At 43.7% G+C, this 19,329-nt stretch overlaps 1 protein-coding gene across 2 annotated transcripts in view; it reads right to left on the bottom strand.

Annotated features, from left to right (window-relative positions):
- Positions 1 to 19,329, bottom strand: part of MAP4K5 (mitogen-activated protein kinase kinase kinase kinase 5) — a 525,125-nt gene that overhangs the window by 397,176 nt on the left and 108,620 nt on the right. For both annotated transcript variants that reach the window (XM_085626992.1, XM_085626993.1), the window contains exon 3: positions 4,224 to 4,314. In XM_085626992.1, the coding sequence (XP_085483118.1) occupies positions 4,224 to 4,314 (91 nt within the window). The remainder of the gene's footprint in view (positions 1 to 4,223; positions 4,315 to 19,329) is intronic.

The raw sequence follows: 19,329 nt of genomic DNA, 5'->3' as shown, positions 1-19,329 counted from the left end.
TCTCTTCTCTTTGGAGGTGGAGCTGGGGCAGGCTTGTCCATCGGTCTCTTCTTGATGCTGAGCATCAAATGTCCAGTTTTAGGGTCTTCGATAAGTGTTTTTTAGGAGTGGATCGGGCCGAAATAGTTCCTCTGTGAGGGGCTGATCCGTCGGCACCGAAGGTGTCGGAGCCGTAGGTTTTTTAGTCTTGGAGTCATCAGTTCGTTGTTTTGAAATGTGTGGTTCAGAAAAGTTCGGTTGTTTCCTCAGCTCCGAGATGACTTTCGGCTTCTTGGTGTGGGTGTCGATGGCTTTGGATTTTTTTCTCGGTTCCGGGGATGGTGTCGGTACCGAGGAGCTAGTAGTTGTCTTAGGTGCCGAGTGCTTCGGTGTGGAGATCGGCGCGGAGGAGGAGGAGGAAGCCATCTTCTTTTTCGCTGCCGGTGCGGAGGAGTGTTTCTCGGCACCGACCGAGGCTGGCTCGAGCCCAAGCTGCCAGAAGGCTTGATGGGCTTCTTAACCGGGCCCGATAGCAAGGTATGTGAAACAGTGTCTTCGGTCGTGCCTAGGCCCGAGGGCGAAGGCGTGACCGAAGCCTTTTTCGATGCCATCGAGGGTGGGGATCGATAGTAGTACTCACGCCCCTCTGTGCCGGAGTGATGTCCTCGACATCTGAGTCGTCGGCTTTGGAGGCGCTGACGAGGCCCTCTTCGGTGTGCTGGTCCTCAGGAACATGGACGCCTTCTCCGAAGATGTCGTCGGGTGATTGTAGTCGACGAGTGTACCATGGTTCTCGCCCTTCGGTCCCGAATGTTCTTTTTGGACCGGAAAGATTAGCAAGCCGGACAGTCTCGTGCCTCGTGTTCTGGGGAGAGGCAGAGGTTGCACACCTCATGGAGATCGGTGTGGGGAAATTTGGACCCACATCGAGGACACTTCTTAAATGAAGTCCTTTCCATGAGCCAGGACCGGAGCTGAGGTAGGCCTGCGTCGACAACCGGAATCGAAGACGTCTAATGATGAGTCGCGTCGACTGAGGAGATCGCGATCGAGAACAATACCGCGGAAGGGAAGGATTGCGTGCCGATTAGGAGAACTGGAAACGGTTCGGAACCGGAGTGCGAAGAACACATCCGAGCCCGATGGCGGAAAAAAACAATCTGAGGATGGAGCCGAAGCCCATGTGCAGTATGATCCAAAGGAGGAGTCACATACCTCGTGACTTCCAAAGACTTTCCAAGAAGAAAAACAACTGCAAACATCCGGGCCCAACACCAGATGGTGATCTATGCACGGTGTGTAATCTGCACCTCATATGCCTCGAACAAAAGTAGTTCCCTATAAGTGAGCAGCAGAAGAATAGAAGCCAGCCAATCAGAGATGGCAAAGAGGCTATGTTCCGGGGGGGGGGGGGGGGGGGGGGGAGAGACAAACAGGATGGACAACCTGGGAAAAGGCAATCCATTGATTAAGAAACAAGCAAGACTGACTAAAAAGCCAACTACATTTCCCATTTTTGCACACATGATCTCGAACAACATCCATGTATCCATCAGGACTGATGCAACCATGCTCCAATTTAGGAAACAGCTGGAAACACATCTCTTTAAAGAACACTACACCACAACAAAGTGATAGTCTACAACCAATCTCAGAACCCCACATTGTTCCAAACACGGATTAACCCTGTAGAGCAGTTTGTAGCCTTTTGGCTAGGTAGAAACACCATATACATTCAATACAAGCTTGAGGGGAAAACCTGGGAAAGTGTGAGCAAATCCACTGACTAGGAAGAGTGGTTGAAAGATGAACCAATTTCAAAGACATGGTAGCTATGCCCATACATTAACATCATTGGACAAGGTTGAAACTTCCATGATATTATTTTTTGCCAAGACTAGTTGAAACCAGAGCCCTGCATGCAGTCAAGGTATAGGTTAAAAACTATCACTAAAAATTGCAGTACACAACCAAAGGTCAGAAAACAGAGCCACACTTTTTCCACAATAAGAGAAATGGGCAAGTCTAATGTTCAAACACAAGTGGGCAGGCACATTACTAGAGGTTTGGGTATTGCAGGTGATAGATGGGTTCTGGACACAATCGTATGAAACAAAGTGGAGCATAACCATGCTAAAAATTATCCACTATTCCCTACAGAAGCAACAATTTCTGAACAAAGATTAATGCTGTTTAAAAAATATATATATATATTTTATGTACATACTGGCATTCAAGAGGCTTTGTAAGCAAACTGTTCTCAGATCTGAAGAACGGAGGACTCAATTCGGTCTCAAAGAGCGAGCTCAATGTCGGGGTTTTGTAATGAGTATTTCAATATGGAGGGGGTCCAGCTTCTGAAAGAATCTCAGGAAGGAATTTCATGGTGCATCTAGACTTTAAATATACCAATCCCTCAGTTCCCATTTAAGGACCACACAGAAGGGTTGTGTAGTTCAGATGACGAGAAAACGTCTTGCAGATTATCTTTTAGAATCTTTAATGAGCCTTGGACTTTCACAAAGGGTTTGAAGCCAGTGGTAGCAGGCATTGAAGATGGTAAAGTAGCTATATGATTTGACCAACTTTTAGAGGGAATTGTACATATTAATTTTACACTTTGGGAGAGTTGAAGTTCATCATAAATAGAAAATAAATTAATCTTCCTCAGAGGATTGTGATGGAACTCAAAATAAATTTAATTAAGCGTTGGTGATTTTTCCCTCTCACAGTATCTGTAATATAAATGATGGTCAGATGGATGGTTGTGGTGGATTGTTCTTGCTTGAGTGGGAGCGCAATCGTCAACAAATAACTGAATCTGATATGAGTAGCACGTCTGGACAAGATGAAAAATGTGCGGACATCACAAATGGAGGTTTAATCATCTTTAGAGGAGTTAAATGTCTACAGCTCCTAAAAGCTTCTTTTCAGTGAACTCTTGAGCAGGATATGGTCTAATCCTGCATTAATTAAAGAATAGTCAGAATAGTTAGTATTTTGGCTATTTAGACCATAACCACATTATAAAGAGAGAGAAAATAGACTCAGTTAAGATGCTGGCAAAGCTATCAAGGACCTTCCATACTGATGTCTGGGATATAGATTTCCCATACAGTGGATAACTTGACAGAGTATGCAAATGTAAATTGTACATCAGCAAGCACACTGTTTCAATGAGGCCACAACTGGATAATGGACTGGAAGTCAGCACGGATGCTACAAGATATAGGATGACTCTTATAGAGGGGACTAGTTGCATCCTGCCTCAATGCTCAAGATGGAATAATTCTCAGCTGCAGAACGGATCGGGTGAAAGAAAGTTGATGCAATACTACAAAAAAAAAAAAAAAAAAACTAAATATGCCTTCCCTCCATTCTAAATGACACCAAGAATGTTTGTTCAGATAAGGAGACAGAGAGCACCACTGGTGAGCACAATTTATTGGCAGATGTCTCAAGTAGACGAGTTTCCAATTCTGATAAATGCTTTGTGTCAAACAATCCTGTTCAGAGAGGTCCTGATCCATAGGTCTTTATGGAGGATTTCAGGGCTTTTGGGCTCTTCCACGACATTCAAAATCTGCTGTTGTGGTCATGCATGGATTATGCATACCAGTTACCATCATGATTTACAAGCTGGCCTGGGATAGACATGCTGATTGGTGAGTGGGATAGTATTGCAACCTTGCTCTAAGCAGTCATGGCTTTCATTCTACATTTTCTGTAGGAAATTGCAGGTAAACCCTAAAGCATGACCAACACTATGAGATCACCAGTCTCCACATGTAACGGCTAAGTGTCAACACAAATGGGGATCAGAGGAAGGCATTAGGAAAAAGTGTTTTGGCTTCCTAAATAAGTTCACTAGATGTCGGTGCAAAGAAACAACATGACATTTATTGGTCTAGAAATGGTGAACACCACAAATGGTCGCAGGGTGGATGAAATGTTTAACTATTCTACTTACCTGGGGTTGTGGGAAATGCAATTTTGAAATGGCTAATATCACTAGTGATGACGTTGAGAAAGCATAATCTCAGTCTCCATCTCCTTAACGTGAATTTATGGTAGCTACCTTTTGTATCAAGGAAAACTTGCTCTTCTACTTTATAGGGTGGAGAGTCACCTTAAACATCAATACTTTAATTTGTGATCATATTTAAATGCATATTAAAGAAAATCATGCCAAATCAATGTAACTATACATGCCACTATAACTTTATTTAGATAAACAAATTTACCAGAGATAGCTTCCAAAATAGGCAACAATGTTCCGATGTTTACATTCTTTAACCATAAATATTTCTTGTTGTATTAAGGAAAAATCATCCCCTGAAATAGAAAAGCAACAGTCGTTAGTACAGTATGTAGGAAGTAGAAATATTTACTCACATTAGTGGCTTAAAGAAGTATAAAAAAAAATAGTGTTTGTATACATACATTAAATATTTGTTTACAACTAACGATCATTATTAAGCAGCAAACTTCAGGCAACATTTGGGCATATACATTTCTGAAATTCTCAAATGGTGCATCTTTCTTCAAGGAAGCATTACAAGCACACTGCGTGCAGAATGTACTGAAGTAGCTGTAGCAGCTACCCTTCACATATCACAGTTGGGTCCATGCAGGGATACTGTAAGCAAAGCTACCTTATACCCGAACAGAAAGGGCGCAAACAGAACAAGAGCATCATACACAGAATTATCCACCCTAAATAGCCTAAGCGACACAATCGCTTACAACTATATCAACCTGAGTATTTAAGAAGTGGTCTAATAATTACATTATTGGTAATATCAATGTAAAACCAAAGTTAATGAGAGCCTGAAATTATTGTTGTGAGTTAAGCTAAGGAAAAGGAAGAGTATGGAAAGACAGGATGTTAAAAGGTGGTCTTCAGCCAAAGAACCAAATCAGCATTGATTAAGAGGTCTACCTTGTCCTGATGGACAATAGCATAAATCCAAAGGCCTGCAACTCTAAGAGGTGATAACTTTGTATTCAGGCAAGGCTGCCTGATCTCACAGGAGTCCACAGGCTCATATGGAGTGTGCTTAAGATCGGTGATAACTAAGTTCACAACTCAACTGACTGTGGGAGAAGTAGACCAACAACAGTGTGTTACAACCTCATTCAGGCTGAATAAGCCTTTACCACTTATTCTAGTAAGCATCCAGCCTCAAACATAGGTACCTATACCTCAAGTTAAACGCGTCAGATGTTAACAGAACAGACAAAGTGAGTTACATGACACTAAGAAATTCAAGAGATGTCAAACAGCATTACTCAACACTCTGGATATATTAATAATCACAATGTTATCAAGTCTCCACTTGTGGGATTATTCCAAATTGTACAAGTTTCCCATTCATTCCCATTCAATATATTGAAGGATAGTCATTAGCATGGTTTGTTTCCACAACTTTATTAGATCTTCATTTAAAACAATTTGAGTGTATAAAACTATTTCGTTCTAAAAAGAACTTCTTCAGAGCTCACTGTACAACCTTATTTGTTCTGAGAGTACTCATTTTTTAGTCTATGCCATTCAACAGACCACTGGTTTCATGCATTAGATCACATGATACAGATTCCAATAGTGAAAAGGAATGGCATGCTTTCAGTAAGAGATGTAAAGAAGTCAAGAGATGTATGTGCTTTAACGAGGCCCACTGACTTAATCTTCGCCACTTGCTCTTGTACTGTGATTTGGATCATGGCATTTAGCAGCCATCAGAACATCAAGCTTTTCTAAGGAGATGCCTTGGTGGGTAAATATCAATTACTTAAAAACAACATATGTCATCTGAGCACCTGTAGAGAGAATGGGAGCCCTCAGCCACCTTTTATTTCTGGACAGAAATATTTGTTGATAGAGCAGATGAATGACCTTTGCTTGATGATAGTGCGGGATCGCTAAAAACCAGAAAGAGCATGGAGAAGCTAAAATCATTAGAATGCAATCAAAGCTGTTGCTGAATTTCTAGAGGATCACTGACAAGAAAGAGGTGGAAGGGAAGATATAAAGCCACTTAGATGACCAACTGATGATCAAGCTGACCTTCAATGAACAGTCAGTGTCTATCCAAGAGGTACAACGTATTTATCTGATATTGAGAATAGTTCCTAAAACGTTCACTGGAATCAATTAGTGATGCGGGTCATAAAAAGACTAGGTTACCCCACCTCACTGTGGTGAAACTGCAGCATGTCTACTTGCAAGCTGAGTAACCCACAATAGTGAACGTTTTAAAAACATTCTCCAATTTTAGTGAAATTGTCATATTCAGTCTAAATATTGCTGGCAAATCAGATCCTAATGATATTATTGTAGGGGGTCAAGCCAGGTTCTCCTGCATGTGCAGATACATACAGTGCTGGCTTCTCTACAAGGCAAAAGCTAGGGGTTCCCAATAACCAGAATCCGTGATCACCAGAGCTCAAGAAACCAAGTCTGCATTAAAAATCTAATTTCAATTAAGTGTCCATCATTATCTGGGTACATTTGGGCAAGCAGTTTAGGGATAACTCAAGAGTGTGTGTGGTGGGAGTCTAGGAATAGTGTCATACATTCATCAAAGCAACAAACTATAAAAAAAAAATGTGGTTGTGTTTTATATAGCACGAGCTCGACCCAAAGGTATCAGAGTGCTTTACATGAGCACCAGTTACGTTACAGACGGACACATTCATTTTTGGTAGGCACGGGAGGGTATGTGATTTGCCCAGAATCACAGGACGTTGAGCGACCCTGCCGAGACTCGATCCCAGTTCCCCAGCTTCAAGGTCGAATGCCCTAGCCATTAGGCCATACCCTCTCCCAAATAAATGGCTAGCCAAGGTTGACTGCACACACACTTTTCATACTTTATCATGCACACGGAGCACAAAACACAATACCACAAATAATTCCACAATATTAACAATAACAATGTAAAACACTAGATGGTACAATTAACTGGTAATCTTTCAATGAGAATGGTAATCTTAGTAGAGACTCACACAGCAGTTAAACATATGTCAAAGCATCATAAAGTAACAAAGGCCATTTGCTTAACACACCATGTAATTTTGTGATCACTTGTAATGTTTGATAATGCTTACTGTTCATAAGGAATACAGCTTGGAAACTAATAATGTCCATTAGGCTTTATGAAAATGAACAATATAACTGAAAAAAAGTGATTACAACATTCTCAATAACAGTGGATAATTTATATCTCTTCAATTATTTAAATGATATTTGCTAAACTAAACACTCCTGGAAAGTGTATTACAGCAACGCAACATAACAGCATAGACGAGTTTAATGTAATGGAAAGGAAACAGTGCCTTAGAGTTTGAGGATGTGGAGAACGGTATGGAGGAGTAACACCAGCCTCAGACGTGTTGTGAGATGTGCAACACAAAAGCCAATTACCTTATGCGGCTTACCATGGGCAATAAAGGTCTTGCTGGCTAGGCAATGAGGTGCTGGGTTGCGTAAAGGAGAAACAAAGACATGGGTAAAATAATATATATTGGTGCAAACGGGTCTGCTCGCCAGACTTAGTCACCACTGTCTCACCATTAGTTGCAGCTGTCAACCTCCCCTCCATCTTGTGGTGTCGGGTTTACTTGAATCCATCAATAATCATGAACAGCAGCAGCCTTAAAGGTCAAATTATGACCAGCATGTCCCTTTCTCAGATTCTTAGGACTAGTTGGGCTGACTGGGGATTCCCCTTAGGGTACAGTCAGTAGCAGCGAAGCAAGGAGAGCTTCAAAAGGGCCACCACTTTAGTACTAGCAGGAGGAAGCGGAGCAGCTCACTGGATCCACACTTCAAAATCACTTTAACACAGAAACACACAGGGCCAAATCTGGAAAATGATGGATGAGCTGCTGAGCAGCTCCAGGTTTTATACACACAGTTTGTTAGCTCAAGTCACACTGCCATTCAACTTCAAGCAAGCGCATCTCTCTGCTTCAAAGGTTTAGCCAATCAGGATACAGTCAGGTCTTCTATCCATGTAGAGCGGTCTTGATAGCAGGAGCCCCCGCACAGGGGTTCACATCAGGGGCTTGTCTAGTGGAAAGCTATGAGTAGCCCCTCTAGGCTTGCTCAAAGGAAGAAGAGAAGTTTTAACAATTTTTCGGGAGTCCCTATAGATTACGATCCCCTGCAAGATCTGCTAAAAATAAAACTTTCAGAGGATAGCTAGCAAAGAAAAGGAAAATAGTGGGACTTGCACAGTGGTTGTGCTGGTACTGGTAATATGTTGTTTACTACCATTATTTATGTACATATACACATATTACGTGTTTGGGTGCTTTCATTGCGAAAAATGTATAGAAATATACAAAATATTTCACGGTTCCCTGTCAAATTCGCATTTCATCATCATAACATCCTCCACACCATTACCATAATCAGGGCAAATAGGATAGGATTATATGGTAAATGCTGCAACAACAGAATCACATACATCCACTGGCCCTCACCATTAGCCATTGTTTTATCAACAATGCATTTAAACAAAACCTAAAAGTTCTAGTTCGTATCAGTGGCCACTGTTAGCTACCGTCTAAAGAAAAGAGCTTTTTCACGCTAACTCCATCTAAATAAAAATGAAATATAATCAGGGCCACTGGAATTATGCAGTAGGTTCAAATTATGTGGCATGGGAGGGCTTAATTATGCATCAAGAAAAGGCAAATAATGTGTCATAATGCGGCACATTCTGTGACGGCATTACTTCATTATTTCCTCTTTTTACACTTGTTAACACTGTCTGGGCATAGGTTGCATCTCCTTAGTACCAGTTTAACATCCAAGTATAGCAATAAGCAACTGACAGGTGGCCAACGAACCTTTACAAAGGGGCTTCCACGGCGCTGCAACACGTGGTGCTGCGTTTTTAGTAACTTTTGAACAGGGTGAGCTAGTATTTGTTTTTGTTAAAATCTGCACATTATGCAGCAGATGATGAATTATGGCGTAAATTTGGCTAATCCATAATTATGCAAAAAAGGCCATGGCCGTACAATCGCATAATAAAAAGATGCAAGAGGTGATAAGTAATATGGTTCCTATATTGACACCTTGGGATTCAGGTGACATTAACAAACCACTTAACCTTCACCCTCATGATTTATGATGGATATTTATATATCTCACATACATATAAAACACTTTTGAATAATACAGGATGAAAAACGGAACAATTTACTGAAACCAAAAACAACAACATACTGGTTTGAAGAAGATGCTTAATATTTGTATAAACCTAATACAGAATGATAAACCTAAATTAATTACTGAACATCGAAGACTTAATAAATATTCTGAAAGAGCAAGTTACTTACTTTCAGTAATGCGCTTTCTGGTGGATACACTATCTAACCACAGATTCCTCAGCTTGTGAACATCCCCAGGAGTCAGAGTAGATCAGGAAATTCTTAATCAGTTCTCCTGCACAACGATAGGTACCGCCACGCAGATCCAAACCAAAGTTGTTCTACTCCGGAAGAGGTGAGCAGGCCACGTATAAGCGCTACCTACGCGCGCCAATGCCAGTCGCTTTCAAAGGCTTGCCTACGCTCTCAGACGTTGATCTCATTTGCAAACTGGCTTGACAAGTGTGGAGGGTTACTGTTTGGGACCTTTTTAGATGGAAACAAATCCATTCCACAGAATGGGGAAGTAGGAGGGCAATGACAAATCTACTGTTAGATTATGGCATCCGGAAAGACCGTTACCAGAGGTAAGTAACATTCATTTGATGGATACTCCCAAACAGCAGATTCCTCTCCTTGTGAAAAGATACCAAAGCAGTGCCTCCATATATTGTGGATCAGTGGAATGGCTTAGATCAAAAAGTTCTGCAGGACTGAAAGAGCAAAATGTCCATCCTGACACACCTGACTTTCAAGGCACTAGTATATCGTTAACAATGACACTGATGCCCACAGCACAATAGTAGTAGCCTTTGCTTGAGTGGAATGAGTCCTTAATCCTTCAGGTGGCTACTTTTTAGCAGATTTTGATGCATAGGATTAGCCACCTAGAGGTGAGTTGTTTTCTGCATTGCCTTTCCTTTCTTTGAACCCTAGAGGCCCACAAAGAGCTGATAATACACCTGGTAATCCATGGAAGGATTAATGTAGAAGGGCTATGTGGTGGTCCAAACAGTCAAGTCTCTCCTCCTATTTATGGTGGGTCTGTGGAATGGCTCAAACCCAAAGTTCTGCAGAACTAAGCAAGCAAAAGCCCACCCCCACAAACCTGACTGTCAAAGCAATAGAGGTGTGTGAACGTATGCACTGATGCCAAAATAGCAGCCGGACATATACGCAGGACAGGCACGCTGCGTGACAACGGTTCTTTGCTCCTGAGAAGCCCACAAAGAGCTGATCATCCACTGATGGTCCCTGGTAGCATCAATGTAGAAGGTCTCTCTTGGGGTCCAAAGAGCGGAGTCAGAGGGGTTATAGTCTGCCCGACATGGAAAGGTGTTACCACTTTTTGCAGCAATGCAGCTCAAGCTTGCAACATCAGTTTGTCTGGAGAAAAAAGAATGTGTCTGCAGTTCACTCATTGGGCGAGCAAACGTTACTGAGACCAAACAGACAGTTTTCAGGGTCAAGAGTCATAGTGGACATAGTGGCTCAAATAGGATGCACTTTAGAAAAAAAAAAGAACTAAATTCAAGTCCTACTGTGGCATCTTAAAAGAATTCAGTGAACCATATGGTAAACCTTTAAGAAACCTCATCACAAAAGGGGATTTAAACAAAGAAAGCTGACCAGTAACCTCAAAAAGCTGAAAGAGCCAACAAGTAGCCTTTAACAGTGCCCACTACAAGTCCTATGACACAAAAAAAAAGAAAAATTGACACTTCAGACAGCTTAGTTTGAAGCAGGCCAGTCGGATAGGTGCTGCACCAACCCATAAACTTGCTCATGACCAGGCGTACATCAATTTCATAGATGGTGCCTGGCTGCCGGAATAACTTCATGACCTCGGGAGGAAGCTGGAAGGAGGCTAGCTGCTGCTGCTGCTCAGTCTCCAAGCATGGAGGTTACATTGTGGCAGCCCGGACGTAGGACCCTGCCCTGTTGTTGCAACAGTAGATCACAATAGATCGTTCCAAAGTGGCAGCTTGATCAGAAGGCGGATGCTCATGCCCAGATTCTCCGGATATCACGCCCTCCTGGTGGAACCAGGAGCCACTAAGATGACTTGGGCTCAAACGTTCTTGATTTTCTTCAGAACTTGAGCCAAAAGGGATGGAGTCAGAAAGGCATACCAGAGTGCCGATATGCATTACAGGTGGAATGTATCTCCGAGAGACCGCCTTCTTGGGAATCAAGGATTTAAAAATGCTGGTATTGAGAGTTCTCACCAGTGGCAAAAAGATCGCACTAGAGTTCTCCCCATTGCTGAAAAACTACTTGCACCAACCCTGGGTGTCCCTGCCATTCGTGATCTACTAAGCGTTGGCGACTGAGTACCTCCGCCCTGGCATTTAGAGATCCTACCAGGTACTTATCAACCACAGAAATGCCATGGTAAGTCAGCCACTTTCAGAGGTGAGAATCCACTGATGCCCACCTCTTCCAGATGGACCCTGCCCCCCAGACAAGTAGTGGTGCATCTGGCGCACCATCAGCTCTGGGTATGGGTAATGAGAGGAGTCTCCCACTACCCAATAGCAGTCTGGCAGCTGTCACTGCAGATTCTTTGCAGTCCCCTCCAAAACCTGGATGGAATCAAATAGGCTTTCTTGGTGCTGTGCCCACTGGGATTTCCAATCCCACTTCAGAGCCCGCATTTGCCATGCAGGAGGCCAATAGTCTCAGCAGCCTCAATGCCATCCTCACATAGATCCAGGTTAGAGGCTGAAACATCTGGATCATTGCCCAAATGTCCTCATATTGTCCTGGACTCCCCACACCAGGGGGAAGGCACAAAACTGCACAGTATCCAGAATGACCCAGATGAACAGGATTGTCTGCGAAGGAGTCAGGTTTGACTTCCGACACATTGATAGCGAACTTGAATGATGTAAGGAGGTTTACTGTCATCTGGAGTTAGTCCACCACTGCCTGAGGCAAACCTGCCTTCAAGAGCCAGTCATTGAGGTAGGGGAAACTGGTACACCCAACTTCCAAAGGTGCACTGCGCCCACTGACATTGCTTTAGTAAAAACCCAAGGGGCACTGGCAAGTCCAAAAGAAAGCACTTCAAAGTGAAAATGCTCCTGGCCCACTGCAAACAGCAGATACGGTCTGTGGGCCTGCAGGAAGGGCATATGGAAATACATGTCCTGCAGGTCCAATGCCACCATTCAGTCTGCAGGATCCAGGGCAGACAAAACCTGGGCATGCATTAGCATTCTGAATTTGTGCTTTCATCAGAAGGCATTTCGAGGGTAGAGAATCAAAACAGGACAAAGGCCTCAGTCCTTCTTCAGCAGAAGGTAGTAGCAGAAGGTAGTAGTGAGACTAACATCCAGTGTCTACTTCCATAGCTGGAACCCTCTCTATGGCTCCTTTGGTCAAAAGGGCCAGCAATTATTGCAAAACTGGTGTGTTCCTATGTCAGCCACACTGATGGGTGTGGAAGGTGCAGCAAGAGAAATGAGGGGGCATAGCCTTATCGGATAATTTGAAGACCCATGTATCCAAAGTGGAAATATTTGATCCTACCTTCTATAGGGTGGGGTGGGTTTATGCTGAAAAGGACATACTAAAAAGGATTGCGGTTGTGCTTGCCGAAGGGGTGGGGGATGGAGTTGAACATTGTCCCTGATGCCCTGAACATTCTTTGGGAGCGGCAGCTTCGGCCACGAAATGGCTGAGAAGGTTGTCGTGCCGGCAGTGGGGTCTGACAGTGGTGATATTGGAAGCCCCTGAAATAGCAATGAAAGTGGTGAAACTGTCTAGTAGGGGTAGAAATTCCCAGAGAACGGCAGTGGCATGACTTTCCTTAAAGAGACGAGAACAGTCAAATTGCATGCCCATTAATGATGACTGGACATCCCCAGGCAAGCCTGAAGACATCGCCTAAGCGTGGCACCAAAGCACAACACTCATGCCCTTTTCCCTACCCCAAACAATCGGTTCTCTCCAGGCCAAACCAGTTAAGTTTGCTGCATCCTGTATAGTTTGGGTTAAAGACCCCTGTAGGTCATTCAGAGCTGCTGGCAGAATTTGACCAACCACATGCCATAAAGCATGGCTGTAGTGGACCAGGATGCAGCATTCATGGATAGCTTTGTCCTCAAAGTTGGCAGTAAAGAACATGTGTTTGCCAAATGTTTCACGTTCTTGGCCTTGTGTTCAGGAAGGGTATTAGGAAAGGCTTAAGGTTCACTTTGCTGGTCGACGCCTGGACCACCAGAGTCTCTAGCATCGGGTGTTGAGTCAGGATAACTTGACATCAGTTTGAGGCAACAAGCTACCTGCCTACTTACTGGGAGCCCAAAACATGGTTTTGCACCTGTGGGTATCAAGTAAGAGCTTTGTTAAAGGGTCTCAGAGGATCAGTAGGCTCCGAGCCAGGCTGGAGAAACTGTCAAGAGTTTGTGTTGATTTCATTGGTAGGGAGCTGCAAATCAAGTACTGCCATAGTGCGTCGCATATCCATGGCAAAAGAAGCACTTTCCTTTGTGGCAGAAACAGGGGGAGAGACAATTTCAGTGTCAGAGGAGGTGTCCAGATCACTGGCATCCTATAATTCTGCATACCAGATGGGTTCATTATACTGTGGGATGAATTTGTCCTACTCTTCACAGTCATCATTGTTAGAATGCAAGCCAAAAAGCTGGTGTAAAGTATGAGATCCTGCATGCCAGTAGGTGGAGTCATGGCAACAACGTTCCGTCCTGCAAGGGACAAGCGGAGCCCATGTGCGCTAACATCAGTTAATTTCTAGGTTGTTAGCGACCTCAGACGCAGTGCCAGTTAACAGATTGGCATGACCAGTCTGCAGATCTCTAAATTTGGGATCTTTTTACATGTGACAATAGTTCAGTTAAACAGAACAGGGAGGTGGGAGCATCGGTGAGGAGGCTGTGGTTAGAGTATCTACCAGAAACATCGTTACCAAAGGTAAGTAACTTGTTTTTCAGATGGATGCTTCTAACTGCAGATACCTAAACTTGTGAATGAATACCATTGCAGAACCTCCCAAGGTGGTGGGTCTGTTAATTGTTGCATACCTAAATGTTCTGCTGCACTGAGAGGGCATAATGAACATGTGTACCAATGCCCACAAAGCCACTTGACAGATGTCAAGGACAGGCACTGCATGCTCACGTAGTGGTAGCAGCTTTGGTCCTGGTGGAAGGAGCCTGCAAGACTTCTTGGGGCTGCCTCTTCGCCAGTGTGTAGAAAGAACAATCCATAAAGAGATGGTCCATTTTTGCACTTCCTTGCTCCTTCCTTACTCCTGAAAACCCTACAAAGAGCCCTACAAAGAGCGGATTGTCCACTCAACGTTTCATTGAATGATTGACATAAAAGCGGAGTGCTCTCGTAGGGTCCAAATAATGGAGTCTCTCTTCCTCCTTAGAGGAATGAGCTGGAGCAAAGAATGCTGGAAGAGTCATAGCCTGCCCAACATGAAAAGGAGTGGCCACTTTCAGAAGAAAGGAAGCTTGGGTCCTCAGCCCCAGCATATGTGGGGAGAAAGTAGTAAAAGGTGGGTTGACATAAAGAGCATGCAGCTGGCCAACACAGAGTCTAGCCAATGTGTTAGAAATGAGAAAGTCTGTCTTCAAAGTAAGAGGTCTCAAAGAACAACTGTGCAACAGCTCAAAAGGGGTGCACATCAAAAAAGTCAAGACTAAGTTCAAATTCCACTAAGGCATGACAATAGGTTTTGGCAGAAATAAACGTTGCAAACCTTTCAAAACTTGAATTACAACAGGTGATTAAATAACAAAATCTGATCCGACAACCGCAAGAAAGCCAAAAGAGCTGAAAGAGCTGATAAGTTGCCCTTGCAGGGCCCAAGGCAAGTCTTTGATGGACTAGGAAGAGAACAAACAATAAAAATGTAGATACTTTTGCCAGTAATGGATTAGTCAGGAGGCGCACGCATCCACCAATGAGCGGCAATTTTATTGCAGAACAAATGCTCATGCCCAAGTGTTCTGGGTATCACATTCTCCTGGACCAATCCATTGCCACTAGGATGACTTGGCCCTGGTTGTTTCTGATCTTTGTCAGAAATCGGGCCAGGAGAGGCACTAGCAGGAAGGCATACAGGAGTCCCAACCTCCACTCTAGACAGAAGGAGTGTCAGAGAGAGAACTGCTTTTTGAAATTCCAACCCACAAGTAGTGAAACTGCATGTTTGCTGTGGTGGCGAAAAGCTCAGGCCAGGATTCTCCCAATTGCTGGAAGAAATCATGTGCCACCTCCAGGTGCAACTTTAGAATACAAGCAGCTGAGTTCATCCGCCCTGGTGTTTAAAGATCCTGGCAGGTGGTTTACCACCAAGGAAATACCCTAGTGGTCCAGCCACTTCCAGAGGCACAGAGCCTCTTGACACGGGGAACAAGACCAAACCCGCCCTGCTTGTAGCAGTACCACATGGCATTGGTGTCTGTGAGCACCTGCACCAGCCTTCCTTCCTTTAATATGGGCAGGAAGGCATTTAATGCCAAGCGAATCACCCTCAACTCCAACAAATTGATGTGGAGTCTAGTCTCCACAGGAGAACAGAGGACTTTGATCTCCATTTCTCCAAGATGGCCTCTTCATCCCAGCAGTGATGCATCAGTTACCACGGTCCGATCCGGATGGGGTAAGGAAAGAGGCCTGCCACTGACCCAATCGCTGTCCAGTAGCCACCACTGCAGATCTTGTGCAGTCTCCTCCAAAACCTGGATACAGTCCATCATATTTCCCTGATGTTGAGCCCACTGGGATTTAAGCTCCCACTGCAGGGCTTGCATGTGCCATCTGTTGTGTTTGGCTAGCAGGATGCAGGAGGTCAACAACCCCAAGAGTCTCAGTCATTCGCACTGAGATCTAGGACAGAGGCTGAAACATTGGATCATAGCCGGAATGTCCTGGACTCTCTACTCCATGTGAATGGCATGCAAAAGTAGCATTTCCGGAATAGCTCTGATTAACGGGAGCATCTGCATAGGAGTCACGTGTGCCTTCGTCACATGGATAGTGAACCCCTACAATATACGGAGATTCGCCATCGTCTGCAAGTGTTGGACGACGGCCGGAGCCATAATTAGCACTTAGCAGGAAGTCCAAAATTGGGATTTTATTCAACAAGGCAGCCAATAAATCCTTTGAGCACATTAAGTGGCACATCAAGTGGCAATACGGGTTAAAAGAAACCTATACCTTCAGGGACACACAAATCCAACACTGGGTGCTACACTAACATACTACACTAAGATATGAAGGCAGCTGCCAAGAGATCCCTTACACCATTTGAAAAACTCCTACAAAGGGTATTGAATAAAAAAAACATCCTTCTAGACTTTGCAAACTGCCCCACAAGAGGGGTAATTGGGAGAACTCTATTTCACAGTACGTGGGGGGTAGGACTGAGGAAAACCTTTAGAGAAGAAGGGTGGGACATAATGAGGTTAGCAAACTCTTCCATTTTTGGCACCAGGAACCGATAAGCTTATATGCCTTGAACAACAACAGCCCAGACAGAATCTCTCTGCATTTGTCCATGAGAAATGTCAGATGGCAAGATAAGATAAAAAAATATTTTGCAGCCTTGCAGGGTTAAGTTAAAATACAAAAAGAAGGAGGAACTTTCTCACTCCATAGGTCAGTACAGGGAGACACTATTCCAGAACCTTAAGTTACCTGTCAATCAGTGTTCAATAGCTTAAAAAAAGCACTCAAAACTCTTCTCAAGTGACTCTCTCCAGGTGGTCTGTGCAGGTTAAACGGATAGGTCAATAGTTTATATCAGCATGAACACTAATCAACAAAAAGCGAGAGTTGACTTCTGCCTCAGCTACCTTTTAAATACAATCTATCAAAAACTGTCAATTCATCTACAGCCCGAACACCCGATAAACCATTTCATCCTACGTAGAAAAGGTCGAAGTTATGGGCTAGAAACTCATCTCTCTTTTCTACTGCCTACAAAAAAAAATCTTGTCTCAAACGCTTGGCAGGACAGTATAATAAGGCCAGAGTACAAGCCAGCGCGAAAAAACCTCCTCAGCGATCACAAAAGCATGCTCCTCGGTGCTGCTCTGCAAATATCTACAAAACACACCCTGTGTAGCTCGCAGGACTGAGCACACGGAAGTCTCCTACCCCCACTTCACTATGTGGCAAGAGTGGATTTGACACTGCATCCAAATAGAGTGGCCAAAGTTAAGGAAACACATTCGGACACTGGAGCCTTCCCACCGCTTTGAAAAGATTATGGTTCAACAACACATAGGTACTTGGGGAGTAAGAGCAAGTTAGTGCTTAAAATCAGTGCAATTTAATGCCGACCCTATTGCTTTCTGCAGGAGAATGTTTGTAAGTGTTCCCTCCTAACTGCTTTATGTTTTTATGACAACGCATTTCACATGCAAAGTCTTAAAGGTTATGGAAAGTAAACTACGGAAATGTTTCGGCAAACATGTCATTGTTGGCGGGTGTAGTTACTAAGGCTTGAATTAGGTTTTCAAAGACTAGTTCGTAAAACGTAAGAGGCTTTCTTAAGACTGCGATAAGGATTGAGGGAAGGTGAACCTCTCACCTGCTTCATCTTTTATTAACGTAAGCTAACATCATCCCAGTAGACACAGGCCCAAGCATGCTCTGTTATCAGTGGTGTGCACATCAGGGACATGAACTGCTTTGCCATAAACTGCCCCCGCTCCCGCCACTGCCCCTGGAGTGGTCCGCTCTGAACTCTGCCCATTCAGGTCATCACTCTCTACGAAAACAGGGCTAGTGATTGGAGCCGAAGGGAGCATAAGGGCACAAAGCAGCCATAGACTGGGAGACAGATATGGGTGAGGGTCGACATGGTGAAGGAGAGAGTGAAAGAGGGATGGGCGAAAATAGGGCAAAGCAGCTTAAATAAGGCAGCGGTGGAAAGCAGGCCTGAGAGAGTGCACAGGAAGAGAGTGTGAAAAGGAAGAATGAGCCGGAGAGCCAGAATGGCGGTGGGAGCGACTAATAAGATGCATTGTTTGGGCCTACTTTGGATATTGGACTCCCTCCTACGACCTCGCGGCTGGCTTAAATGAATAAGTAGGAAATGGACAATGACAGCATACACTCCCCATGTCTCAGGCGTGTGAGATGCAACGGCAACATACAAAATAAATAACTTAAGGGGCAAAGCCGCCAATAAGTCCTTTTTAACACCAAGCAAAAGTGCATTATGTGGGGGAAGAAGAGAGACAGCTGTTCTTAGAACAGAAGGCGTGTAAAATGTGGCGCTATGGCCAGAGCTACCGGCCTTGTAACTGGGGAACCAGGCTCGTGCCTCAGCACAGGCAGAACATCCTGTGATTCTGCACTAATCACTTAATCTTACCGTGCTTAACAACACAAATATGAATGTGTCCTTGTGTAATATAACTGGGGCTCATGTACAGCGCTCCAATACCCTCGGGTCGGGTCGAGGATGTGCTCTGTAAAAATGCCAGCGCTTCATGCCTCTTTTTTTTGGTCCGCCCTGCAGGCAGTGTACATGCTCGACCCAAAAATGTGTTTCACCAGGGAATGAATTCAGAAAAATAAACGACTGGCTATGAAAAATATCCAAAAGAGCATGTAGACAAACATAAAAGAATGCATAATAATCAGTTTCATGTCTTTTTTTGCTAGCTTCTACTTCTAAATTTGAAGTTTGCACTTGTGGTTAAAGTTCTCCCAAGTCCTGAATTAGGACAGAATGAACAGGGTATAGCTATTCAATCAATAAAGTGGTAGTAGAGGAGGATGCGCAAAAACAAAACAACGAGTAACGTAGAAGAAGGAATTTACGAAAGCATAGTTGTAATATGGGAGAGTGCTGGGGAGAGCGGGACCGAGGGACTCGCAGACAACCAAACACAACAGAACAGCAGACAGACTTGAGAAGCAGGCACCTCTAAAAGTATGAGCATGAAATTAATGTTTTAGAAAAAGGTGAGTCTAAGCAAACTTTAGAAGGCACGCACAAGAGAGTCACCCAAGATGAAATATAAAAAGTATTCCACATTAGAAAACAATACCATTGAAAGTACTTTACTTGAAGAATTAGCAGCCTAAGAAATGATTGACAATAGTAAATAAATAGAATGGAAAATTGGTCTATGTTGTCAATGGAATCACGCAGTTGTGCGCAGTGTAAAAGTTCTTTGAAGCTTT

This window comes from Triturus cristatus, chromosome 9, assembly GCF_964204655.1.
Source record: "Triturus cristatus chromosome 9, aTriCri1.1, whole genome shotgun sequence".
Lineage (NCBI taxonomy): Eukaryota > Metazoa > Chordata > Amphibia > Caudata > Salamandridae > Triturus > Triturus cristatus.
This window is presented reverse-complemented; position numbering and strand designations above follow the sequence as displayed.